The sequence below is a fragment of the Mauremys mutica genome, chromosome 3, assembly GCF_020497125.1.
Source record: "Mauremys mutica isolate MM-2020 ecotype Southern chromosome 3, ASM2049712v1, whole genome shotgun sequence".
Lineage (NCBI taxonomy): Eukaryota > Metazoa > Chordata > Testudines > Geoemydidae > Mauremys > Mauremys mutica.
Genome location: NC_059074.1, coordinates 153,323,366 through 153,348,170, shown reverse-complemented (window position 1 = coordinate 153,348,170; position 24,805 = coordinate 153,323,366). Strand labels below are relative to the sequence as shown.

The following is a 24,805-nucleotide window of genomic DNA, read 5'->3' as shown; positions in this document are numbered from 1 at the left end:
CCGAGGGGAAGTGTCTGATCCTTTGGGAATGGTAGAATTCTAAATATGGTGAATAGGGTTTTTAGTAACCTATCACTATTTGACCTGTTTGCCCAAATGGACACCAAGGGGTGGAATGCCTAAAGGGGACTGTTTGGCTTCTGGTTAACTAGTGTGGTACTGCAGAATTTCTTTTGTTACTGGCTTGATTGATCTAATTATAGAATAAAGAACCAGTTTGGGGGATTGTCTGCCCTATTTCTTGCAGTCTGCCCTGAGTATGGCATTCTCTGTGCAGCCTGTCTGGGCACCCGGTCACAGTCCCAAAGAATGATGGCAACTTCAAACATTCACTGGTTATTGAGAGCTATTTTTGAGGTCTCCCCAATGTATGCTGGTTTACTAGTGAGGACAGAATACTGAAGGCAGTGATCAAAAGTTATTTGTCTGCCACCTATTTGGAACATGTTGAAAAAATTAAATCAGAAGCTGATGTAGCATAGCCCAAGTTAGGGACACTCTTAAGGAGATCAAGAGAGACACATTTTTGAGACGTTGCATTTAATTAAAGACTTATTCACCACTGAGACTTGAAGTCTATCTTACTTTTCTAGAGGAGAATCTTGTTGAGAATTGCCTAAGCTATAAAATGCTATTCTATGATTCATAGCAATGTAATTCAATCTTTTGTCTGAACACTTAACCTTAAGGATGGCAGGCTTGAAGGAATAAACAATTCTGTGTCTTTGAGACAAAGTTACAAAAAATATCAAATGCATATGCTTGAAGCTGCCATTATACATATGGATGCCAGATTCACCAGGCTATAGCAACAACCATTCAATACTTTGCTGCATACAGTGGTCTAGCAATTAAAAACAAACAAACAAAAAAGAAAGAAAGATGGGCCTTTACAGCGGTGTACAAACTGAAATCTGCTAGACCAGTTTCCGCAAGTAGTGAGTGAGAAGAAAAAGGAAGAGTGCCATTTCAAATATTGCTTCTAAAATTAGATTTAAATACCATCAAATTCACTAGAAATGATAGTGCACATGCATATTTTTTGAAAGGTTTTAACCACCAGGCCACCTGCCTTTCAAGACTGCTTTTGATAGAAATTCTGTTCTCACTGTCACATAGCCCTGCAATGGCAGAACATGGGTTTTCCACAATTACTTTAGGATAATCAAAAGAAACTCACATACATATATGCAGTAAACCACACTCTTCCGGCTTCTAGTGAGACCAAGAACAGAACATATTTGTGGGCACAATCACAATCAACACTTCATAAGCAAAAGCAGACTGTAATAGTGGAAAACAAGACCAGCATTATTCTGTATGGATCAGATCTAGGTATCAAAACAGATACAATCCATAATATTTAAATATTAGACATTTTACTTGAATTTTGAAGTTTTTATTCTGGCTCACATTCCCAGATTGGTGATGGCAGAAGCATTTTAATTTATATTATAAGGGCAAGATAGTAAACATATAAGCCCAATGAGAGTCAGAACACTAAAAACACTTAGAGTAAATACAAGAAACTTTAGTACAATGGTCCAAAACAGCAAATGCAGAATGCAGATAAATCCCTTTAGATTATCTCTGCGGCAACAATATTTCATTTTAATTTGAGAGAATGAGACCACAGCCCAAAAATGAACCATGTTTTTTTGTTAGATGTTCAAAATTTGAAGAAAAAAAAATCCTATAGATGTTGCCCGCCCCCTCACTCCAGTCTGTACAGTCTCACTTGGAGCTGGGAACTGAAACTAGGAGTCCTGGCTCCCAGCCCCCTGCTGTAACCACTATTATTATTAATTATTATAACAAGCTGGCTGACTGACTCTGGAAGAAATGTAAAGAGATGGCAGAGAGAGCATCAAGCTACAGAGCAGCCTGTCCCCAGATCAGAATGAACAGTAGTGACAAATGCATATATGGGATTAACCCCCAAGCACACTGTGAAGCCTTATTTTATTTGACAGATGGTGGATGTATTCTGTTTGTTTTTGACAGACGCATGAGTCTTCTGTCCCCTCTAAACTTTGGAAATACTTACTTACATAGTTTGTATTGCCAATAAAAGGCCAAATTCCCTGCAGTGTAAATTGAGGGAGTGCCACTGATATGCATCCTGGAGGGTTTTACACCTTTCTCTTAAAGCTCCAAAATTGGCCACTGCCAGACAGGATATTGAGTAAATGGTTTGTCGGCCAGTTCTGGTATGGAAATTCCTGTTCCTAAGTTATGTTCTTGGTAAAAATTGTAAACTAAATAAATAAAAATAAAGGTAAATAATGTAATACCTCTTTAATTTCACTTTCTTTATGGGACAGAGAAAAATATTTCCTTCCTCTCTTCTTTCAAATGGACTTTTTTTTTCCTTTTCTCTTCTTCTTCTTAGTTTCCATGCATGTCTTTTCCATGTGTGCACATTTCCACAAGCTCACACACATGCATGTTCATAACATCCTTTCCTGGTTTTATTATTTTTCTGCTTTTACCCACATGCTCCTAGCAGCAAAGAGAAAATCCTCCTCAATCTCCACAGCAGTGGCACCTAATTCTTGTTAGCTTCAAACTGCTGTTGCCTGCAGCAGGAGGAAAGCACAATTGTGAAGGAGTACAAGTGTAGTACAGCTGCGGGAATTATTCTGTTGGATCCAGAGAAGTTAGTAAGGCATGAGAGAATGTGTTGTCTGAGGGGTTTTTTTTATTATTATTATTTATGTAGTAATGAGAGACCTGGGCTTGATTTCAGAACCTTGTTGACTCTTTGTATGTCTTGTTCTCTCTGACCCAGCAAGGCCTGGGTATTCAGTAGTGCAGCATGTAGCCTCTGTGTTGTGTGTTCTGCAATGACTCCTATGGCAGATCTCAAAATGGCACTGATGAGCTCCAGCGGAGTCCTTTCTTGGCTGTAAGGAAGAATGATGTGACTTGGGACTCTTGAAGGAATGAAGGGTGACCAATGAGATGGAATCCTATGTAATGGAACTTGGGGTAGGGATGGGGGCGGGGGTGAGGGGAGGCAGTGTTCCTTGCACGTACAATTCTTGAACACTTTAAATGTGATTAGTGACCTAAGCTATTACTGTTACCCACAGTAGAAAAGTTCTGCACCATTTATCATGATCAACACTCACTGTCTAAGAGAAGCTGTTGTCTGGTAAAACAGGAGATGGTACGGATATTAACTAAGGAGCATTGATAGTATTCAAGAAACCTGCTCAATACTTGCAAATGTTGTCCCTGGCTCTTACTAGTAACATTTACTTTTGTTGTTTGTTTTTAAAATAGGTATCTGAAGGTTGTGTCACAATTCAAGGCAATTGCACTTATATTCCCCCTCCGTGATCCAGCAAGAGCACCCACTTTTAGGCTTTAGCCCTCGCCTCTCATACCCGTATCTCTCTCCCTCCCGACTGGGTTTTTTGCATGAGGGCATAGTCCTGGTCTACACTGTGTTATTCCCAGCAAACTAGACAGGCCAGCATCTGCACTTAGCGCTCTCTCTCTAGACAGTGTAATTGCCCACAGTTATAAGTTACCACACAGCTCTGTCAAAGCCAGTGGTACTCAACCTATTTATCATTGTGGGCCCCATGTGCGGCCAACAATGTGTTACCTGGGCTGCAGAATGAGAACCAGAGCACGCATGCACCCACCCACCCCCCGCAACTGCCCCCTACAAACCCTTATGCCCAGCACGTCTTGCCCAAAGATCCCTCCACAGAGTGGGGCCAGGAGTGGAGCCCTGGATGGGGGGCTGGGCAGCAGAAACCCTGGACCCCACTGTGTGGAGCCGGGTGGCAAGCCCCACCCTGGACCCAGCTGGCTTGTAGGGCAGCCGGGCGGCAGCCCCAACCACGCAGGGCCAGCCGGCAGCTCCAACCCCAACCCCATGGGATCGTCCCTGGGTCCTGTGGGGTCGGGCGGCAGCCCTGGATCCCCCTGCAGGAGCAGCCTTGGACCCCGCCACACTGGGCAGCCAGGCAGCCGGGAACCCAGACCCCAGGCAGCCCGGTGGCCTTTAGCACACAGCTGAGCCACAGCTGTGTGCTAATTGGACCGCGTGTCGGCTGTGGGTTTAAACACTTCTATTCGTAACGTGAAAGCATTACAGAAAAAAAAATATTAAAAACAAATTTTAAAATGTATATGCATGTTACTAGCTCAGCAGAGATCATCCCCCACCATTCCAACAGGGGCTCTGGTAGGAGTCAGTTCTTCAACCCCCATGCAGAGATCTTCCTGTGGTTACAAGTTCATAACAGTCTCAACTCAGAACAAACACACCGACTGGGCAGATCAGCCTGTTTCTTTGTACAGCTTGGGTTTTTGATTTTCAGACTCCGAAACAGTAATAAGTAGACAATGGTCCCTTCCTCAGGGCATAGCTTCAAAAGGCTGGATTTTTGCATAACCAGGAGGAAGGAATTTGCATTCACCTCCCCCCTACACATTTTCCAGTAAATCCACTTCACACATATTGTCCAAAAGAGCATTCTTGTCTGCCACATTATTCAGTGTACTCTTTTGATCACCCAGGCCTATAATAATACATAGCATTTGTGTTTAATACAATGGACTCCAAAGATACTTAAACTTATTTCAATAAGGTTTTCTAAAGATGTTTCAGGAAATTGCCATATCTGTCACATATTATAACAGACTGAAGGAAATGTAAAGATGAAACTATCTGTACACTATCTTTTAATGCAGAAGTCCAACAGGACGCCACTTATCAGACTTCATTTAACTAAAATTTCCCCTGCCTTTTCATTTAGGTATGGTGTCTTCACTTCTTGTCTTGAACTGTTGTGTAGTGTGCCTGTGCATTATCAAACTGCTGCCTACCATCCCAGAGGTGGCTGTATTTTAGTGGGGGGTTACATCATCCCCGTTTATAGATTTGTATATCTAGTTTGTAAATAGCTTTGGGATCCTTCAAGATAAAAGGCTCTACTTAAATGTAAGATCATTATCTCCTCCAGCATTCCTCCACTCCCTATGCTCTGCTCAGAAGTCTCTCTTTCACCTAGGGCTTGATCCTGCAAGGTACCAAGCACTGCAGCAAAGCACTTAAACACAACTTATAATTTTTCAACCCTTGAGTAATCTCGCCAACTCCTATGGGACTACTCAAGGGCTGAAAGTTAAGCACATGCTTATGTGTTTGGCTGGATTGGGGCCAGAATGCTCAGTACTCTGCAGGATCAAGTTCCAACTTCTGAAGTTATACTGTACCTTGCTTTGTGTTGCCATATGCCTGAAATACAGTTCCCTTCCTCCCATTCCTTAAAAACTTACTTGTTCCATGAAGGATTCCAGCTATAATAGCCATTCCCAGTTCTTTGTTAATACTCATGCAGTTAGCCTTTTAGCCCTTCAGGGCAGAGACCTAATGTCTGTTTGGCACAGTGAATTTATTATATAGAACGTGTGGGCAAACTTTTTGGCCTGAGGGCCACATCAGGGTATGGAAATTGTATGGCGGATCATGAATGCTCATGAAATTGGGGGTAGGAGTGCAGGAGGGGTGTGGCTGGGGGTGCAGGTTCTGGGGTGGGGCCAGAAATGAGTTCAGGGTGCGGGAGGGGTGAGCGCTCTGGGGTGGGGCAGGGAATAAAGGGGTTGGGGTGCAGGAGGGGGATCAGAGCTGGGGCAGGGGGATGGGGAGGTGAGGGCTCTGGGGTGGGGCTGGGAATGCAGGGTTTGGGGTGCAGGAGGGTGCTTTGGGCTGGGACGGAGGGTGGGAGGGGAATCGGGGATCAGGGCTAGGGCAGGCTGTTGGGGCACTGGGGAGGGCTCTGGCTGGGGATGGGGATGTGGGGTTTGGGGTGTAGGAGGGTGCTCTGGGCTGGGACCAATGGGTTTGGAGGGCGGGATGGGGATCAGGGCTGTGGCAGGGGATTGGGGCATGGCGGGGGCTCGGGAGCAGGCTCCAGGCGATGCTTACTGCAAGCAGCTCCCAGAAGCATGTCCCCCCCCTCCGGCTGCGAGGTGCAGCCAGGAGACACTGCCCCATCTGCAGGCAACACCTCTGCAGCTCCCATTGGCAGACAGGGCAGCACGCAGAGCCACCTGGCCGCGCCTGCGCTTACTACATAGCCAGCATGACCCCCTCTGGCTCCTGTTTCCTGGGAGCTGTGCGGAGTGGGACAAGCCCCCGACCCCGCTCCAGGGAGCACAGGAGCAGGGTAATCCCCAGACCCCACTTCCTGGCGGGAGCCGAGGGCCAGATTAAATGGTCTGACAGGCTGGATGTGACCAGTGGGCCATACTTTGCCCACCCTTATATAGAATCATTGACACTCATGAACCTATATAATTAAAAATCATAATGCCACTGTGCCTTGGAGATGGAGAACATCTAGTGGGTCAACTGCACCTCTAACTATGACTTCCCATTCCACCCAGATTTCCCTCCTTTCTAGTAAAATGAGGTCACTAGAAACCTATGTTTGTGATAATAGCCTACTGCCATGGAAATGACTATGATGTCATCACTGGAGGATTATACCCTTCCTGTGTGTGTTCACAATTCAAAATTATAGTTTGTGAGAGAAAGTTTGTGTTTACCAAGCTTTTAAACATAGTCCACGTGAGGTTGGGAAACTATTGCTTAATTCTCAAGAGAGTTCACATGGGGCAATGGAATAAATGAATTAGGAAGCCTTTTGATTCTAGCAGGTGATAAGTTGCATTAAAAAAAAAAAAGGAAAAGAACATCAGTCATTCTGTCTTGCTCCTCACGTGATGAGAGAGCACATTTATGTCTGACACAGTACATTATCCCAGTATGCTCTATATTACACAGAACCACTTCTGTAATGTCTTGGCTTAGAACATCACAATTTTCCAGTCACACTGTTGTTTTTTTCCTTTTAAGGAAGTCAATGCTAAACAAATATACTGTAAAATATCCTGCTTTACCCCCAGAAACATAAAACATTCCAGCACGCGTATTGCTCCTTTCATCTCTATTTCATTGGTGCCCTACTTGTCAACTATCAGGAGCTCAATCTCTTTTGTGTCTTTAACCTTGTGAGGTATCTGTATTTTCTGCTAGCTTGGTCGCAGCCGAGGCTGTTTTCTGCCATCTAATATTGAAAGTAAATTAGCTAATTGAAAATCCACAATTAAATGTCACAGCTACTGCTACTACTGTAGATGAAAAACATACACTTGAAATTGTGAGTTTGAGGTGTAATTCATTTCTTTCCTGAAATAATGCAGCAGTCTTAAAGCCAAATAGGTAAAGGAGATTTGAATACAGAAGTTGTGGAGTTCAGTTTAAGGTTTTATATGAAAGGTAAGGAGTTTTGATCCTGGAAATGGAAAATAAAGATTTACCTTTTTATTATTATTTATGGATTTTGATTATAGTTAATTCCACACACAAAAACCTGAACTCTCATGCAGTCTCTTTCTAAGGCCTGGTCTACACTACGCGTTTAAACCGGTTTTAGGAGCATTAAACCGATTTAACGCCAAACCCGTCCACACTAAGAGGCCCTTTATATCGGTATAAAGGGCTCTTTAAACCGGTTTCTGTACTCCTCCCTAACGAGAGGAGTAGCGCTAATATCGGTATTACCATATCGGATTAGGGTTAGTGTGGCCGCAAATCGACGGTATTGGCCTCCGAGCGGTATCCCACAGTGCACCACTGACCGCTCTGGACAGCAATCTGAACTCGGATGCAGTGGCCAGGTAGACAGGAAAAGCCCCGCGAACTTTTGAATATTTCCTGTTTGCCTAGCGTGGAGCTCAGATCAGCACGTGTGGCAATGCAGTTAAAAATCAAAATAAAGAAAGAGCTCCCGCATGGACCATGCGGATGTGATCGCTGTAAGGGCAGGCAAATCTGTTCTATCAGCGCTCCGTTACAGAAGATGAAATTCAAAATCATTTTTAAAAAATCTCCAGACAGACACCATAGCAGGGGCTCAGCGCACTGCTGCGTGACAAACGTAACGGAAAGCCAAAGGATCAAATGGACGCTCATGGACTGGAGGACTCAAGCTATCCCACAGTTCCTGCAGTCTCCGAAAGTATTTGCATTCTTGGCTGAGCTCCAAATGCTTCTAGGGTCAAACACAGTGTCAGCGGTGGGTCAGGGCATAGCTCGGCAATTTACGCACCCCCCCACCCCCAGAAGTGAAAGGGAAAACAATCCTCTCTTGACTCTTTTACATGTCACCCTATCTTTACTGAATGCTGCAGATAGACACGATGCTGCAGCACTCAACGCCAATATCCTTGCTCCCCCGCCCCGCTATGGGTGGCTGATGGTACAATAAGACTGATACCCATCGTCATCATCAGCCTATTGGCATATGGGGCAGTGCAAAAGGACTGGTAACCATGCGTACTAGCATCAGTGAGGTCAATGAAGGGCGCCTGGTCCTAATTTTTCCTGGTAGATGGTACAGTATGGCTGATAACCATCGTCATCATAGCAACAGGGGGCTGAGCTCCATCAGGCCCCACCCTTCATGTGTAAAGAAAAGATTCAATTGCCCCTGGACTAGCAGAGGGATGCTGGGCTCCTCTCCTCCACACTCCTTACTGTCCTGTCTGGACTCTCATAGCAGCTGGAGGCTGCCTTCCACTCATTTCTCACTAACAAGTCACTGTGTCTTCTTCCTGCATTCTTTATTACTTCATCACACAAGTGGGGGGACAATGCTACGGTAGCCCAGGAAGGCTGGGGGAAGAATGGAATCAACAGGTGGGGTTGTTGCAGGAGCACCCCCTGTGAATAGCATACAGCTCATTATTTCTGCTGGATCTGACACAGAGCAGCTGTGCTCTCTGGTTCTATGATACAGTGGTTCTCTAATACACTTGTCCAAATTCTAGACAGGACTGATTCTATTTTTAGATACCAAAAAGGAGGGATTGACTCTGGGAGTCATTCCCAATTTTGGCTTTTGCGCCCCTGGCTAAGAGCAGCCAGGGGTACTTATGACAGCAGCAAATGGTGCAAAACGACTGGTAACCATGCTCATCTTTTTACCAATTTATGGATTGGTAGATGGTACAGTATGGCTGATAACCATCTCTGCTGTCATGCAAAAGCAAAAGCATGCTGCTGTGTAGCGCTGCTGAATCGCCTCTGTCAGCGGCATCTAGTACACATACGGTGACAGTGACAAAAGGCAAAACAGGCTCCATGATTGCCATGCTATGGCATCTGCCAGGGCAATCCAGGGAAAAAAGCCGCGAAATGCTTGTCTGCCGTTGCTTTCCCAGAGGAAGGAGTGACTGACGACATTTACCCAGAACCACCCGCGACAATGATTTTTGCCCCATCAGGCACTGGGATCTCAACCTGGAAATTCCAAGGGGCGGGGGAGGCTGCGGGAACTATAGGATAGCTACAGAATAGCTACCCACAGTGCAATGCTCCAGAAATCGACGCTAGCCTCGGACCGTGGACGCACACCACCGATTTAATGTGTTTAGTGTGGCCGCGCGCACTCGATTTTATACAATCTGTTTTACAAAACCGGTTTATGCAAATTCGGAATAGTCCCGTAGTGTAGACGTACCCTAAATAACTTGGACTGGTGAATTTGAAGGGGGGTGGGGGGAACACCACATAATGTTGTCCATTTGCACAGAAGGGGATTGGGGTCATTAGAGTGAAATAAAGGTGTGCTTACAACTTTTATCAAAGAACCATTAGGACTAATGACTACGGGCTCAATCCTGCTCCCCCTGAAATCAGTGGAAGCTGAATTTGGCCTTCTGTATGCAGGACTGAAATGGGGCAGTCAAAGAAGAGAATGCTTGTTGTTGATTCCAGGTGGGGACTAGCGTTATAAAGCTATTAAGGTTCACAACAGCCCGCAGATCAGTGTCTTCGGTTGAAGAAAATGGGAAGTTAGTAAGGGGGGACCAAAACATCAAGATCCATCAAATACATTTTCATCCAAACAACTGTTTCTTTTCCTTGGTTAACAGCATCACAAGTTAAGAGTGTTTGTTCATTTCTGCTGCTTGAAGCATACCATTCTAACATAACGGTCTATACACTGGTGTGTTTTATATAATCTCATCTGCTACCGAAGTACTGTTGTTTCCTTCTGATTGCACAGAATTTCTAGATCACTGTGCAGATGCAGGGAGCTGCAACACACAACAGTGATATGTAGGTGACTATGCCTAAGGCATTGGGGGAGGAGGCACCAAATGGAAGGGAGGGTTGAGATGATCTCACTACCTGTGATGTCAAAGCCTTTCTGAAAATCCTAGGCACTATATCAACTGGATCACTCTTATCCACAAATGTTCAGTTTTCACAATGGAGAGACATGATCAACGGAGTCCACCAAGGATCTGAACTAGGACCTGTGCTGGTCAACGTATTCATTAATGATCTGGAAAAGAGAGTGGACAGTAAAGTGGCATAGTTTGCAGATGATACAAAATTATTCAAGGTAGTTCAGTCCAAAGCAGACTGTGAGGAGTTACAGATCTCACAACAGTGAGTGACTAGGCGACAAAATGGCAGATGAAATTCAACATTGATAAGTGCAAAGGAATGCACATTGTACAAATTAATCCCAACTATACATATACAATTATAGGTTCTAAATTAACTGTTATTCTACGAGAAAGAGATCTTGGAATCACCGTGGATGATTCTCTGAAAACTTCCACTCAATGCACAGCAGTGATCAAAAAGGCTAAGAGTATGTTAGGAACTATTAGGAAAGTGATAAAATATAAGACATATCATCTCATAGTGCCACTATATAAATCTACGAATACTCTTTGAATATTGTGTCCAGTTCTGGTTGTCCCATCTCAAAAAGGTAATAGTGGAACTGCAAAAATTTCAGAGAAGGGCAACAAAGATGACCATGGGCATGGAACGCCTTCCATATGAGAAGAGACTAAAAAGATACGGGTTGTTCATCTTAGAAAAGAGATGACTGGTGGTGGGGGCTGATAGAGGTCCATAAAATCATGAATGGTGTGGAAAAAATGAATAAACAGCTGTTTATCCTTTCCAACAACACAAAAAACACGTCGCCTGATGGAATTAATAGGCAGCGGAAGTACAAACAAAAGGAAGTACTTTTTCACACAATGCGCAATTAAGCTGTGGAACTCATTGGTATGGGATATTGTGATGGCCAAAAGTATAACTAGTTCAAAAAAGAACTGGATATATTCATGGAAGGATAGGTCCAGGGGCGGCTCCAGGCACCAGCTCTCCAAGCGCATGCTTGGGGCGGCAAGCTGCGGGGGGCGCTCTGCCGGTCGCCGCTAGGGTGGCAGGGAGGGTGCCTTCGGCGGCTTGCCTGTGGAGGGTCCACTGGTCCCGCGGCTTCGGTGGACCTCCCGCAGGCATGCCTACGGAGGGTCTGCTGGTCCCGCGGCTTCAGCGGACCTCCGTGCTTGAGGCGGCAAAATGTCTAGAGCCGCCCCTGGATAGGTCCATTGATGGTTGTTAGCCAAGATGGTCAGGGGGATAACCACACACACAGGGTAATCCTGTCCCTCTGACTACCAGAAGCTAGGAGTGTAAGATGGCTAGATCATTCCATAATTGCTGTGTTCTGTACACTACACTGGAAGCTCTGATATTGGCAACTCTGAAATATGGGATATTGGGCAAGATGGACTATGCTCTGACCCAGTATGGCAGCTCTTACATTCTTACATTCTTAAGTTATTTACATCAAATTATTTTGACTGGGCCTTGGCAGCTTCAGATGTATATGCTGAACCCCCTACAAGATTTTTGCTTCACTCCAAATTATGCTAAATGAACACTATGCTGCATTCTCAATATACTCACCAGGAACAAAGTAGTGTATAAAGAGTTCCATCATGAGACACTTAACATTGTTTGGCAAGTGTTTTATGATTGTTTCTTAGGCTATTATTGTTTATGGATAGATTTCCTAGTCCTTCACCCCTTGTCTCTAGAAGCACTTGTATTCCTGCCACACAAGGTTGATTGTAGATTAAAGGGGAAATTTTCTATGGTAACCGCTTGTTAAAATGTCCATAGGACATTGCTGACACAATGAAAATCTATTGTATTTGAGATATAACACTAAATACTGAGAACATTGTATTTTTCTTCTTTATGAGATGTGGAATATTATGGTGAATAGTTCCCTTCTGTCTTGTTTACAAATTACTTACTGCATCTACCAGTAATGGAAATAATTCTCTTCCTAGATCCATCTATGGACATAAATATCTTTACTAGCATTTGGTGAATTTTAGTAGTCATGACGGTAAGGAGCTGCTGCTGGCACAAATCAGAAGCTGCAGTAAAAAAATCTTATAGAATTGATGGTAACAAATGTGTGTGTAAAAACATTCTGGACAGGCATATATGTGACATTGCCTTTAGGAATTGTCTGAGCTGTTCTTTCCATAGAAGAAGTTTACTAACAAGGAATTTTTTAAAAATAAAAATGGGGAGGAGAGCCCTAATTGTTAGCGCCCCGCCCCCCCCCTCGCTGTCACACACAGTAAGCTTTTTCAATTTGACATCTACTGTTTCCATTCTAACCTAATATATGATGTATTATGTGCACAGACAGAACTAGAACAGGGTTCTTTACCAATATGTTGCCTAAACAAAGGGGTGAGGGTATTTTACAGAATAAAGAGAGCCTTCTGGAAGCTTATTGTGAAAAAAGGTATTATTGACCCAGAGTAGGTTGGTTCTGTGTCCTCAGACACAGCCTTCTGCTTTCAGACTTCCTTTTTTCTGTCACCTGTGAACCTGGACCTGTCCCTCAATGCTTGTTATCATGTCTCCCTCTAGCACAGTGGTGCTCAACTTATTTATAGGGTTGCCAACTTTCTAATCGCACAAAACCAAACACCTGTGCCCTGCCCCTTCCCCAAAGTCCCGCCCCTGTCCTGCCCCTTATCTGAGGCCCCGCCCTCACTCACTCCATCCCCCCTCCCTCCATCGCTCCCTCTCCCCAACCCTCCCTCACTTTCTGTGGGCAGGGGCTTGTGGTGCGGGAGGGAGAGAGGACTCTGGCTGTAGGTGCAGGCTTCGGGGTGGGGCCAGAAATGAGGGGTTCAGGTTGCAGGAGGGGGCTCTAGGCTGGGACAGGAGGTTGGGGTGCAGGAGGGGGTGTGGACTCTGGGGTGGGGCTGGGGATTTGGGGTGCAGGAGCGGGCTCAGGGTGGGGGCAGGGGGTTGAAGTGCAGGAGGGGACATGGGGTATTGGCTCTGGGAGGGAATTTGGGTGCGGGGGAGGGTCTGACCTGGGGCAGGGGGTTGGGGTCAAGAGGGGGTTCAGCGTGCAGGCTCCGGCTGGGCAGTGCTTACCTCAGGTGGCTCCCAGAAGCAGCCGGCGTGTCCAGCTCCTAGGCAGAGGGGTCAGGGGGTTCTGCGTGCTGCCCGCATGGGCTGCATCCACACAATATATATACTACTATTTAATATTTGTATATGTAACTTACTACATCTTCTATTATACCTTCTTTCCCTTTCTGGCTTCAATCCACATTTTTTTCCTTATCTTTTCTGTAATAGATCATGGTGTATCATTTCCTGAGTTGCCTTTGGTGTCACTTGCCTCTTATCTATCTCCACTTCTTATCTTTCTCTATTTCTGCATTTTATTCTCTACCTCCTCCTATATATTTTGGGTTTTTTTCTCCTACCTCTGATCTCCCCAAAAATCTTTCACTCTCTCAGTACTGCATTTTCCTGCCTACCGCCACCACTGTCCATGCATACGTACATAGTCCTTCATAGTTTTACCAGATACCTACTAAGTGAAGGACTAAATCTATTAGTCCAAGACTGACATGAAAGATAGGGAGGGGGTGGCACTGACCAGGGTCAATGCCCATGTGAGAAACCAAGAGTCTTTTGTACCCACAGCTACAGAGAAATGAAAGCCAGCTTCCTCCTTCCCAGAACAGCACCAGTGCATTCCTTCACTGTTGCTCATAGCTTTCCCAAGCAGCAGCTGTAGAATGAAACTGACCTATTTCTTTTCAGTTGCACTGCCACAGAGACAGTGAAAATGATCAAGACTCTAGTCAGTTTTCTTTCTGCTATAGCTTGGAAAAATCCTGGGCACCAGCTGAGGCACTGGGGCTGTCTGTCAGTAGATTTCAGAAGGCATAAAAGCTCAGATAATTAAAAAGTGAAAGGTATTCACCTAGGAAAGCTTCCTACTTGTTGCAGAGGATGAGTAGATTTTTATCATAGTATTCTCTCACCAAAAAATATCCCATTGGGTATGTTCTGGAGTGTGGAATGAAATTATTCCAGGGCCCTATACTTTGAGAGACCATCTTTAATAATTGCTGTTCTCCAGAGACTGCCTTCCTCAGTGGATTTGTAATTCTATTATTAGAGTCAGAGATGGGCTTGTTTCAAAATAATGACTCTGATCTAGTGAAGATATTGGGATTTTGATACACTATACTTGAATATGTTCATTATCCTGGTGACATGTTGGCTGAGTGAAGCCTAGACTGAAGGTTGTTCTGGTGGTACTAGTAATTTGCAGCCTGTATGTCCTTTCTTTAAGAAGCACTTTACAGCTGAACCTAATGAAATGTTTCACACCTATCAGAATTCTTGTCTTGGGGTGCGTAATTTCAGAACAACTCATTGGGGGAAATATTTGTGATGACTATGTTTCCTCCTCCTAATCTTTAGTTTTCTGAAGTGTGACTAGATAGTAACAACATTTAGATTTTGTTAGTATAGATTGTAACATTAATAAAGCATTCTTATATTCTTAAGTTATTTACATCAGATTATTTTGACTGGGCCTTGGCAGCTTCAGATGTATATGCTGAACCCCCTACAAGATTTTTGCTTCACTCCAAATTATGCTAAATGAACACTATGCTGCATTCTCAATATACTCACCAGGAACAAAGTAGTGTATAAAGATTTCCATCATGAGACACTTAACATTGTTTGGCAAGTGTTTTATGATTGTTTCTTAGGCTATTATTGTTTATGGATAGATTTCCTAGTCCTTCACCCCTTGTCTCTAGAAGCACTTGTATTCCTGCCACACAAGGTTGATTGTAGATTAAAGGGGAAATTTTCTATGGTAACCGCTTAAAAAGATGTAGCTATTTAACCATATACTGAGTTCCAGCCCTGATTTTAGAGAGTTGGAGGTTGGAAGCAGGGAGAATACACCTCGCATCCCATTGCTACCATAAAGTATTTAATTGAACACACAAGTATATTAGTTTCCCCTTCAGTAAATGAAATTTCTATAACCCTTTTTGAGAGCCTCAGATGGAACATATTAACAAATGAAGCTTCACAACACTTCTATGTGATAGATAAATATTGTACTTGTTTTATAATAATGAAACCGAGGCACAGAGCATTTCAGTGATTTAGGCAAGTCATGAAGCGTGGCAATAGTAGAGAAGAATAGAACCCAGGAGTCCTGACTTGCAGACCTCCCTGGCCTAACCACTAGACCACATTGTTTCCACTTTGTTAAATGATTTTATTATTCAATCCCTTCTCACAATATTATAGAACGGTTTTATGTCCACATATGTCTTGCTTACCCTGATCTATCATCAAGGCCCCAAAAGTCAGCTTTGGGGTGGGCTATGAGAATTTTTAATTTAAGTAACTGATATTTTATCATAGTATAATATTCTTCTAAATGTATAAGCAGTCTTCTTCAACACTGGACAAACTGAAGAAATCTAAAAAGTGTTCTGTGCCAACATTGCAATCAAATCTCCTAAAAAAAAATATACAATTGCAGTTCCAAAAATAATGTAATCGAGAGAGACATCAAGGAAGAACAACGTGGGAGGGAAATCAAGTTAGAGAGTGGTAATTTTGAAAATTTCCATAGTCTTTTTAAATACAGGGCAGATGTTCGGTAAGAATGATGGAATGTTTTCTGAGTCTTAAATGTTTGAAGATAGATTCATATTATATTTTTAATTTCCTTACAGCCTAGAATTTACAGCACTTACACATTCCACAGAAAATGACATCATCAGTGCTGTGCCCATCTATTTAAAAAATGTAAACTGCTAGAGATGTGGGTGGGAAAGGCACTCCAATGAGTCTTCACAGTCCCTTTATTCATTGGCTTCTTTGCCAAGTTCCAGTTTCGGTGGTGGTTTTGAGATGCATATAACTGTCTGCTGTAAATTGACTGGAAGTCAGCAAACAGCCATCAGATATCTAGAACTGTTTGGAATTTATTTGGATTCCCCCCACCCCTATATTTTAGACAGTTTTTAGAGTGGTCAAAATCTTTAGAAAATTTGAAATTGTTAATGGAAATGGAAAAATTCCAAGACTTTTGATGATTTTTTTTTCTGCATTTTGCAACTGGCTATAATAGTAACTTTTAGTCACTAGTGACCTGGACTGGTTTGAAATCAGGGATATACAAGTGACAGTTTCCCCTAATCCATTCTTAATCCCACAAGCCATTCTCTCCACATATCATGGAGATGCAGCTCCATGAAAATGAATTAGAATATAAGTAGATCGTTGAAATCAGATATTGAAAAGAATTGTTATATTTTTGTCTAAATTCCAGCTGATGCAGGATTGTTTTCTCTAGCATTTTGACTAGCTCAATTTTAAATGACTTAAGTGGTGGGGGTTTTTCACCACTTTTCAACTATGTGTTTGTATAGTGCTTAGCCTAATGGGGTCCAGTGGTTATGGGAGCTGGATAGGCACTCGTTACACTGTCTCTGAACCCACATGGGACTTCGCAATATTGGGGAATTCCAAGCAGGGGAGATAACAGCCAGTTGTTTTCCCCTTTGCACTGAAAGAGTGACTCAGAGGGAACAGAGCCAGATTCTAGCCCATATGTTTTAGTACTGTAATTTTGCATGCAGCATTTCTGCATTCTGTTATTATCTGTATTGAGGTAGCACCTAGAGACCAAGATCCCATTGTGCTAGGCACTGTACAAATGTATAATAAAGTAGCATGGCAGTCCCTGCCCCAAAATACGTACATATGAAGTATAACATCACAGACAGTAAGTAATTACAACAAACAGAAAGAAGCAGAGTGAAGATATCAGAAAACAATGTTTGGCAAAATAAGCAAGAATCACAGCATGCCAGATGACTAGCTATGTCAAATTCGACTCACTTTGTGGTTCAAGAAGAACGCTTGGATTTTTTTTGTCTTATAGTGTAATTGGTGTTCACTTTAAATAATGATGTATCTAAGTGGACATGAAAATTCTCTTGTTCCCCTCTAAATTGCCTATTAAGAACATGTAAAAAGCGACAGAGTCCTGTGGCACCTTATAGACTAACAGACGTATTGGAGCACGAGCTTTTGTGGGTGAATACCCACTTCGTCAGACGCATGTGGTGGAAATTTCCAGAGGTAGGTATAAATATGCAGGCAAGAATCAGTCTAGAGATAACGAGGTTAGATATTAGGAACAAGTCAGATATTAGGAATGGCAATATACAAAAACCTGTAGGAGAACACTTCAGCCTCTCTGGACACACAATAGCAGATTTAAAGGTAGCCATCCTGCAGCAAGAAAACTTCAGGACCAGACTCCAAAAAGAAACTGCTGAACTTCAGTTCATTTGCAAATTTGACACCATCAGTTCAGGATTAAACAAAGACTGTGAATGGCTAGCCAACTACAAAACCAGTTTCTCCTCCCTTGGTGTTCACACCTCAACTGCTAGAAGAGGGCCTCATCCTCCCTGATTGAACTAGCCTCTGGAAATTTCCATCACGTGCGTCTAACGAAGTGGTTATTCACCCACAAAAGCTTCTGCTCCAATACGTCTGTTAGTCTATAAGGTGCCACAGGACTCTTTGTCGCTTTTTACAGATCCAGACTAACACAGCTACCCCTCTGCTATTAAGAACATGTAATTTTAAAAGTAAAATGTGTGTATGTGTGTATATGTATAAATATATATATATATATATATGTGTGTGTATGTATATATGTAGCACTTGTATTCCTTTACACATTAAAAGCCCTGAGCAGACATTAGCAAATTAATTTTCAAGCTTTATTTAGAAGTAAAACCTTACAGATTGATTAATTTAAAAACTGATTTATGCAAGCATGGCTTCCCCTCCACCCCCCACTCCTTAGTCTTTCCATCTTTGGTTATGGTCTCACCACTATTTGGATGGAAGCTCTTCAAAGAAAATCTAGAATATCATGGAAAGTGGCATTAATGACTCAACAGGTAGAACTTTTCCCTATGAGAGAGTGTTGAACCAGTGCCCCCAGCAAGGTATTGAGGGGCTCTGTACTGTTTGCAATACCATCTTTCCTGAGACGTTTTTTTTTTTTTGTTTAATGCTAACCATTCATACCCTTTAAGACCTCATGGAACCTTACATAGTAGAAGAGAAATTCTAATTTATGTACTTTCATTCTGCCTAACTAAATCCTCTGAAGTTTCAATTCGATATGGTATTCTTCACTTCCTGTCCAAAACTGAATTGTTCTTGTACACTATTAAACACCTGCTGCATCTTGTCCAAGAACAGATTGTATTTCAGTGGTAAGTTAACTGATTCCTCTACTTGTTGTGTGTAAAGCATTTCGGGATCTTGGTGCTCCATAAATGTAAAATAATATAATTATTGCAAAACACGTGTTATATATTTTACAGTTTTATTTTTCATTTATTGAATGGGGAAATATGTCAGAACTGGACATTGTTATCTGTAGCATGTAAAGTTTCAGTATGTAATTGCTGTGCAATATATAGCATTTATTCTTCACATAATTGAGCAGAAATTGCTCCATAAACTAAGATGTAGGCTGTTCAGTTTTCCACTTAAATCCATTTGCTATCTAGTTTAATATTTTCAAGTTACGTCAAAGTTGTAAATTGCATTACAAAACATTGTATATAACCATTCTGGAAGTTGGTGTAACAGTTTTTCTAATTAACTTGTTTAGCCTACTTTTTTAGTAACATTAGCTGTTTCATCATTTTTAAGGTATTATGAGTACTCTTTGTGGCACCATCAATAACCTAAGAACTCATATGGTTCCTTAATCATACAGATTACTCATCATTGCCTGTTCATAACAGAACCCTGAATTGCATGTTAAGATTGTCTGATGATAATCAAAATCTAGTATTCACTTATCATTGCAGAATTAAATGACAAGATAATAGCATTACATTAGAACAATGTTTCTTTTGATTGAATACCTGTTTCAGTAAAAGTGAAACCTCCAGATCTATATATATATGGATCAGTACAGTGAATGTGTTTAATAATAGGATTGAAGTGGAGAAGTGTCCTAAATTATCAGCTATAATTCTTTGAAGCCAAATCATTTTTTTATAGCGAATTACTTAGAACTAGCTGAATATTTTTGCCTAATTAACTTGGACTATTTGTAAAATTGCATAATTGTAATTCACTGTTCTAGCTTGATCTTTGGTCAAGATGTTGCACATTCTCATCAACAACAACAAAGGCCATCTTCCCATATTAAGCAAGCTGGTTGCTTCCCACAAGCACTAGTTATGCTATGCTGCTTTAAACACTGAGGCCTGGATCCTCATCTTACTTACCCTGGTTTCATATGTGTTTAGTTCTATTGACTTAATTGTGAGTTTCTTCTGATTTACACCAATGTGACTGAGAAGAACAGCTCTGTTCACTGTTAAATCAAGAACATATATGGGAGTCTGCTTCTTGGAAAGTGTGCATGAACTCAGAGACCAGGGCTACTAACTGACTTCTGTTGGGAAGCTGTGGTTACAGACCTTTGTTTAAATGTATTGTAGCTTATGTTGAGCCTAATCATATCTAGAATAAATCCCAGTCTCCTGGAAAAGTCTTCAGGAATGAAAGTGAATGAGCAGTGGATACATGTTTTCTTAATCTAATTTCAAAGTTGAGTGAAATGACTGTTCATTATGAAATGACATATAGCTTTAGAAGGTTGCCTGCACTTACCTATGATGACGGGAGTCTTTGGAAAGCTGCAAAACACAGACATGCTCAGCTCCACAGCCATCAATATTTTGGTTCCCTACAAGGCATTGTTCTGATGACACATGAATTAGTGCAAGTAGCAGTCAATTGTAATGGTGGCCATTAAAAGTCAGCATGCACCCACATTAACTACACAACGGTATTTGAGATCTTGCAGTTATCCCCTCTTCGCAGTATAGGAAAACACTGCAGAATGTCACATGCCTCCGGGTGGCAATCACTTGTAAATGCTGACTTTATTTCAACACTTCATAACCCATCCGTTGATTGATTTATTTTTTTTTAAATCTATGTATTTTTGTTTAAAATAGCTGGAACCCTTCCACTTCTTCACCCTGTCTTTCCACTCCCATCTCCTTGGAAACAGGTGTCACAGTTCAGGACTCAGTACACCTTTGATCCCTCTCTGGTCTCTCCAAGTGCATTCATATAGATGATGAGCCCTGTTCCTTCAACTCTTTCAGTTTTGAATCCCATGATTCTCTCACTCTTAGACCAGGCCCATGGCTCCAGTACCCTGTGTACCAACCATGGGTGCCCAGCATGCCCAACAGGGATTGGCTGCCTGCAAGTCTGCCCTTCTTGAGCTGCAGGGCCGGCTCCTGGGTTTTTGCTGCCCCAAGCAGCAAAAAGGGGGGAAGGGGAAAAATAAAAATAGCTGCCCTTGCGATCTGCAGCTCTACCACCGCCGCTTCAGTCTTCGGCAGCAATTCAGCAGCTGGTCCTTCGCTTCAGAACAGGGTATTGTTTAATCATAGCAGTAGGAGCACAACATGGCAAGAGAAACGAAGGTTTGACATCATAAAAGGTCTACACACATCTGATTCTTGCCTAAAAGTTTAAGTAGGCCTAGTATATCCTAGACATCCCAACCTTTGGGAACTGGAGGTTCAGTCTGTCTCTCTCTCTCTCTCATGTCTTTCAGGGACTTTTTATTCACCACAAAGTTCTTTGTTTCATTTTCTCACCTGGATCCCCTCTACCCACATATGGTATTCATATTTATTCATATGGTCACAAGCCAGAGGTTGAATTCAGCATGGTCAGAGATTAAACTTAACATGAATGACACCTGCGGTGTCTTTTAAGTATTGGTAAATAGGACCATCAGAAGCTATTATCTGCTTTCCTGCTCACATGCCTTTAGCTCCTGCAGGAATTAATCCTTTGGACTCATGTAGCAAACAACACAATAACACTAAAAAAAAATACAATATTTAACCTATTGCAGGCAGTTTCCATGTCCTTCACAACAGGTAGTTAGGAGTGATCCATTAACACAGAGCTGTCCCATTTCAACTTTCTTCCAGATGAAAGGGTTAAGGATGTTCAGCCAGTGGTCAGATCTACTTGGCTGAGCATGCTTTAATGCTCTGTAATTACAAACAGCCACAGGTAGTCTGCTCCTCCTTGGGGAGGGCTCCACTGCATTCCTGCAAAAGCTCTGAACCTTCCCCTTTCCCTACTTCATAGCTTCCCCTCTGAGACTCTTTTTGCCACCAGCCTTCAAACCATCTTTTGGAGCTTGTCAGTGCAAGTGTTCGGTCACTTGAAAGAGTTGCTGTTGAGTGACAAAAGGCATGCTCTCCCAACAGGTGCTGGGTTCGTTGCATTTGTGGTAGTCTAGGAGGTAAAATGTATTCTAATTTTTGAACCTTGTGTTTGGTATTCACTGTAAGAAGCAGAATTTTGGGTAATAATATGACCAAATGCTCCTCTGCCATGGTATAGGATAACCTCTGTAGACTGTATTTGTTATTAATACAACAGACATAGGGAGACTAGCCCTATGAATTCAGGTGGATTTTTTTACACAAGAATAGAGGTGATTTATTCATTTGTTTTCTTGGAGTATACAAAAAATCTGCTAAGGTTAACAAAATACATCTTTTCAAAACAGAATGATTCCAGACTATCTTGAATACAACTCTGCTGAATCTGCACCTGTACTAGTGCATTCAGTTCAGGGCACCCAGTCCCATGAAGATGTAGATGTAACTGGAGGGAATGCAAAGAAGAACAAAATGATTAGAGGGCTGGAAGGTGTAATTTACAAAGAAAGATTAAAAGAGATAAATATGTACAGCGTGTCTGAATGGCAGCTAAGAGGTGGTCAGACATGGTAATGATCTATAACTCTCTGAAGGGTATAAATACCAATATGAGAGAAAAATTACTCTAGGGTAGTCAAAGGAGGTATAATTAGCTGTAATAAGATGAAATTAACAATATGAAAACTTAGGCTGAATATCAGGGTAAAACTTCCTAACAGTGAGAGCTGTTGTTTTATTTATTTATTTATTTATATGGTAGTAGCTCCTAGGGATCCCAGTCATGGACCAGGACCTCATTGTCCTAGGTGATGTACAAACCTGTGACAAAAAAACAGTTCCTCCTTTGCTTAGCACTTCTAAAACTAGATTGGACAAAGCATTTATAAAATATGATAGGAAACAACCTGACATGGGTACTGGATGAACTAGATAATCTCACAGATCTCTCATATCGTCAGTTTTTGTGATTTATTGAATGAAAGGCTAACTCATCACTGCCTCCTGCTGTAGCACCAACTTGAACATTGGTGCCACTTAGGATTGTATCAACGTAGCTCTTATTTTTACAACTCTTGACCTATCAGTTACTAATATATGTAATTTTTTTTTAATTGCAATAGCCTTACCACTCGTCTGCCAAAAGCTGGAGAAACTATCCATGGACATAAGTTTTTCATTGGTTTTGGGGGGAAAGGAGCCAATCAGTGCATCCAGGCTGCTCGACTTGGGGCCAAGACCTTGATGATTTGTAAGGTAAGCATTGACTTGAAGCCGCTGGATAACAACCAAACCAAATGTTTATCCAAGTTTCAGTGGAACTTTTATGTGGTTGATAGAAAAGTTAACTCTCTTTTTAATGCATCTCTTCTAGTCTGGTTTTGGTTAGAAATGTATTAACAAAGTACTGCCAGGGAAACTGTTCTTCTGGCATTTACAAGACAGCCAGAACAAAGAGTTGGATAGTGGTCTGGTGGGAATGGCATGTAATGAGAAATCACAAAGCCTAGAATAATGTCACCTGAGAGAACTTGAGATATTCAGAATTACACTGAGTTAAACTTGACCGGCCCCTCCTTTTTACCTTGTCCTGTATTGCAAGAACGAGAGGTAAGTTGATGATTTTTTTTGGTTCTGCATTTACCAGCCATGCTGTATTTATATATTTAATAACATACAATCAGCCTGGAATTCACTGCCATAAGTGGTAACAGTCAAGTACTGATAGGCTAAAAAATTTTTTGGAAGGGATATAAAACTTCATTTTTCATGGTTTAAAACCAACCTTTACTAGGGATTAGAATGAGATCTTTGCAGGGAGCAGGGAACCATAGATTATCCTACATGTGCCTACTGTGGAATTTCATGAATCTTCCTCTGAAGCATCTGGGTGCTGGCACCTGTTGGAGACATGCTTCTGAGCTGGATGGATCATGGGTCTGGTTCAGTCAGGCAGTTCCTATATTCCTGTGTTACTGCATCTTGATTTTGGAAAGGGATGATAATTTTATTACTGTTAATAACATCTGTTGGTATACAGGGAGCGATAAGGATAATTAAATGTTATGGTTCAGGACTGATCACTGCTAGGATTAAGATGGAACTCCCTCCCCTTCTAGCCTTAGCCTTTACCCACCCTGCTGTAACCATAAAGAGCATTCCACACTTGACCGGATGCACTGCTCCCCCTTCTCACCTCTTTCCCTCCCCCCCCCCCTTTCTACTGGAGTACCAGATATTGGCCATTGCTAGGGACTGGAAACCTGGTTTGATGGACCAATGTCTCTTCTAAGAGGGCACATACTCTAGGAAAGAATGGAATTTTTATTTGTAATGAGGTCCACAGATCCATGACGTTGGGGTACACTGTTCTGTGCAGCCTTGGAGGCAGACCAAACCTGTCAGTCAGTGGCAGGAGAGGTGTGGCTCCACCTCTGACAAACTGCCGGATTTCATCTGCCTCTCCAGCTCCTCTCTGCTGCAGACCAATTATGAACAAGATGGGGTGGGGGGGAAGAATAGGGGAGGCTTAAAGTCTTCAGGCTGTCAGAGTCTGCCATTGTTGGCAAGGAGGATTCCTTTTCTCCTCGGTCACCAGGACTCTGTCCTTGCTAACCCACACAGAGTGCCGCATGACAGAGACAGCTAAGAGAGGGAAAGCCACCTGCTGCGTCTCCTGCATCTCCCTCGCTGAGTACCTGCCACCATGGAGATCAAGTGTCTGTTTTGTGGAGACCCTGGTCTCTCTCAAATGCTCAGGCAGGGGCAGGGTTTCTAGTATCCTCTTTATAAGAGCCCTTAACATATTTGAAAACTGTTTTCAGGTCCCTGCTCAGTCTTTTTTTCTCAAGACTACATATGCCCAATTTTTGGCCTTTCCTCGTAGGTCAGGTCTTCTTAACCTGTTACCATTTTGGTTGCTTTCTTCTCTCCAGTTTGTCCATGTCTTTCCTAAAGTGTGACACCCAAAATTGGACACAGTACTTCAGCTGAGGCCTCACCAGTGCTGGGTAGAGCAGAACAATTACCTGAGAGGCCTTACATGTGACACTCATGTTAATACATCCCAGAATAATATTTGCATTTTTGGCAGCTGTATCACACTGTTGAGTTTTATTCAAGTTGTGATCCACTGTATCCCTCAGATCCTTTTCAGCAGTACTACCACCTAGCTAATTTTCCCCATGTTGTAGTTGTGCATTTGATTTTTCCTTCTAAGTGAAGTATTTTGCTCTTGTCTTTATTGAATTTCATCTTGCTGAATTCAGAC

General features: G+C 42.4%; 1 protein-coding gene across 3 annotated transcripts in view; it reads left to right on the top strand.

Moving 5' to 3' along the window:
* The window catches only part of RBKS (ribokinase), a 97,156-nt gene that overhangs the window by 4,267 nt on the left and 68,084 nt on the right, over positions 1-24,805 (top strand). For all 3 annotated transcript variants that reach the window (XM_045012049.1, XM_045012052.1, XM_045012053.1), the window contains exon 2: positions 22,659-22,791. In XM_045012049.1, the coding sequence (XP_044867984.1) occupies positions 22,659-22,791 (133 nt within the window). The remainder of the gene's footprint in view (positions 1-22,658; positions 22,792-24,805) is intronic.